The sequence below is a fragment of the Schistocerca cancellata genome, chromosome 2, assembly GCF_023864275.1.
Source record: "Schistocerca cancellata isolate TAMUIC-IGC-003103 chromosome 2, iqSchCanc2.1, whole genome shotgun sequence".
NCBI lineage: Eukaryota > Metazoa > Arthropoda > Insecta > Orthoptera > Acrididae > Schistocerca > Schistocerca cancellata.
In genome coordinates this window covers 952,997,810-953,000,390 of record NC_064627.1, presented here as the reverse complement: position 1 = coordinate 953,000,390, position 2,581 = coordinate 952,997,810, and the positions used below count along the sequence as shown (strand labels likewise).

Here is a 2,581-nt window from a genome sequence, read left to right as displayed (position 1 = left end):
AAAGCAATCTTGGAGTGCGGCGGCGCCGCCCAAATAGACCACGAAATCGTGGTCGAGGTCAACCCAGTGCAGATACAGCAACCTCTAGCGAAACGGTGCCCTTGTTATCTGAAAGTGTCACGGACGGGGCAGCAATTAGCACAGCTGGTATTACAAGTTCAGGACAGATAGCGATAGCGGCTGGCGCGACGACTGCTGCCGCCGCAGGTGCTGCTTACGGCGTTACAAAACTAGTTGAACGTGTACAGAAGAAAGGATATACTTTACCTGGTAGTGATTACGTAGGACCTGGAAATCCTATAAATATAGACGCACCGCGCAGTGGAGCAGATGCCATTGCTAAAGAGCACGACGTTGGATACGATAATTTGCTAAAGGAAGCAAGGGAACGACCGTTTACAGAAGAAGAATTTAGACAACGAGTTCAACAATTGGATGCAAAAGCTATAATTGATTTTGCAATTGACTGGAGTCATACACGAAATTGGCATTCATTTGTTGGAAAGTACGGACTGAAATTGAAGACAGCTGTTGAACAACGTATTGGAAAAACTTTGTACCCGAAACAACCGAATGCCGAAAAAACAGGTGTGTAAATTTAATTTTTGTTGTTTATAATAATTGTTGGTTATATTTTTTAATTGTAACGTTTCTTGCCTTCAGAATTATGAAATTCCACCGTGGGAACGGTCTAATTGGGAGTTTATGCATGAAGGCCAGAAACGGTATGCCTATGAACAATGGCTAATGTCTCGTGTTCGTCGTGGTTTGCCTATAGATCACGACCGCCCATCAACATCTGGTTCAGCCTCTGGAACAAGTTCTGTAGACGAACATCACGTCGACGAAGAAGTATCACATAGCGAAGAAGACGAAGACGAAGAAGCACCAGAAGAAATACAACAACATTCTGCACCACAACGTTTAGTACCATACTCTGACAGTGACGAAGGTATGAGTTCGCCAATGCAGGTAGATTCAGGTAAACGACAGGCTGCAGCAGGTCAATCTGGTGGATCTAAGAAGAAAAAAACGTTAACAGGCACCGCAGCACCATCTGCTAATGTACTGGGTGATTCTCCTAATACTCGCGTTGATCCATTACCTGCTCCTTCTATATTAGATACTGGTAACATTACAAGATATCGCAAAGTTCATAGATTTTTCACATATGGTTTAGCATACAAAGTGATTGAACATGAAAAAGCAGTATGTATGATTACTCCTTTAGCAGAAATTCCCGTTGATCGGCCATTTCTGTATATGACGCCTTCTGAATTCGATTTATTGCCTGGTGGTAGTAGAATTGTTCATTGTTCTGTAAAAGTAATTGCACGTAATCCTAGAATTGCTTTTCCGACTAATTCAAGTGATACAGAACTTGCAACATTAAATCAAAATAAGAATATGATTACAAGTGTAGGTATTAATTTGAAAATACCTGGTATTAATGTAAAGCCTACAGCATTTACTGCAAATGCACCTATGGAAACAACTGCTATAGATCATAAACGAAAGTTTGATTCCATTTGGAAGTCATGGTATGGTTATAGAAATGATGAAGCAGACTTTCTTACTAAAGTGCCTGCACATCAATTTGGACAACCAGTTAATTTAAAATATTATTATGCGTGTGTTTCTAGCTCAAAAGATAAGGGTTTACATAATTGGGGTTGGAAATGCGTACAGTCTTGTGTTTCTGAAGTAGATGCAGATGCACGAACAGGAAGTGTTATTGTTGACTATACGTATACTCCAACATTAGGTTTTCTGAAAATTCCAAAAGTGGCTAATGTTGATATTTTTCCTATTACAACTACTTCTCAAAATGTATTTCAAAGGTATAATATTAATGCCGATAAGCACTGTAATCCCTTTATGTCATGTGATAGTTTTTCTTTAACCCCCTTTGAACCAGCAAGAATGGAAGAACAATTAGTGGGAGCTGTTACTCCCGTCACAAATGCAGAAGTATCAGGATATAATAATTTAATAGAAAAAGCTGATATTGCTTCTGTGGGATATAATATTAGACTTCACGATACAAATGTTCAACCTAGCCTACATGTAGGCATTAATCCTACATATGCTTTAAGCACAAGCAGTTTAAATAGTGACGTTACAAAATATACTGATACTCAAATGTTGTTTGAAGTTATTGCAGAATGTTCAGTTTATGCAGATGGTCTAGAGACACATTATCCTAGAGCAACTGTATCAAATGTTCAAGTATCTGATATGATTTATATGTCTAATGTAAAAAGGAATGAGGAATCATCTGTTTATAAGGGTCAATACGAAATTAAACAAGTGTAATTTCAAATGTAACAATTATAATTTATTTTTATTTCTTGTAATAATTGACAATAAAATATACATTGTACAGATTCTTGACTTTTATTTAATAATCAATATTATACATTTGGAGTAATTGAAAGAAAGCCAGAGGATATGGCTTTTTACAAGCATTTTTTAAATCATCAAACTTTCTCCACCTAATTGTACGTACACGTATTTCTTTAAAATCTGGGTGAGAACAAATAACTGGTTCAGAATTTGAAATTAACAATAACGGAGTACG

At 37.3% G+C, this 2,581-nt stretch overlaps 1 protein-coding gene across 1 annotated transcript; it reads left to right on the top strand.

The window, feature by feature from the left end:
- Window positions 1-271: 271 nt before the first annotated feature.
- Window positions 272-2,348, top strand: LOC126148940 (uncharacterized). Its single transcript, XM_049915785.1, has 2 exons — window positions 272-588; window positions 664-2,348. Exons 1-2 carry the CDS (start codon window positions 574-576, stop codon window positions 2,314-2,316), a joined length of 1,668 nt encoding a protein of 555 aa, XP_049771742.1. The 5' UTR covers window positions 272-573; the 3' UTR covers window positions 2,317-2,348.
- Window positions 2,349-2,581: the final 233 nt, after the last annotated feature.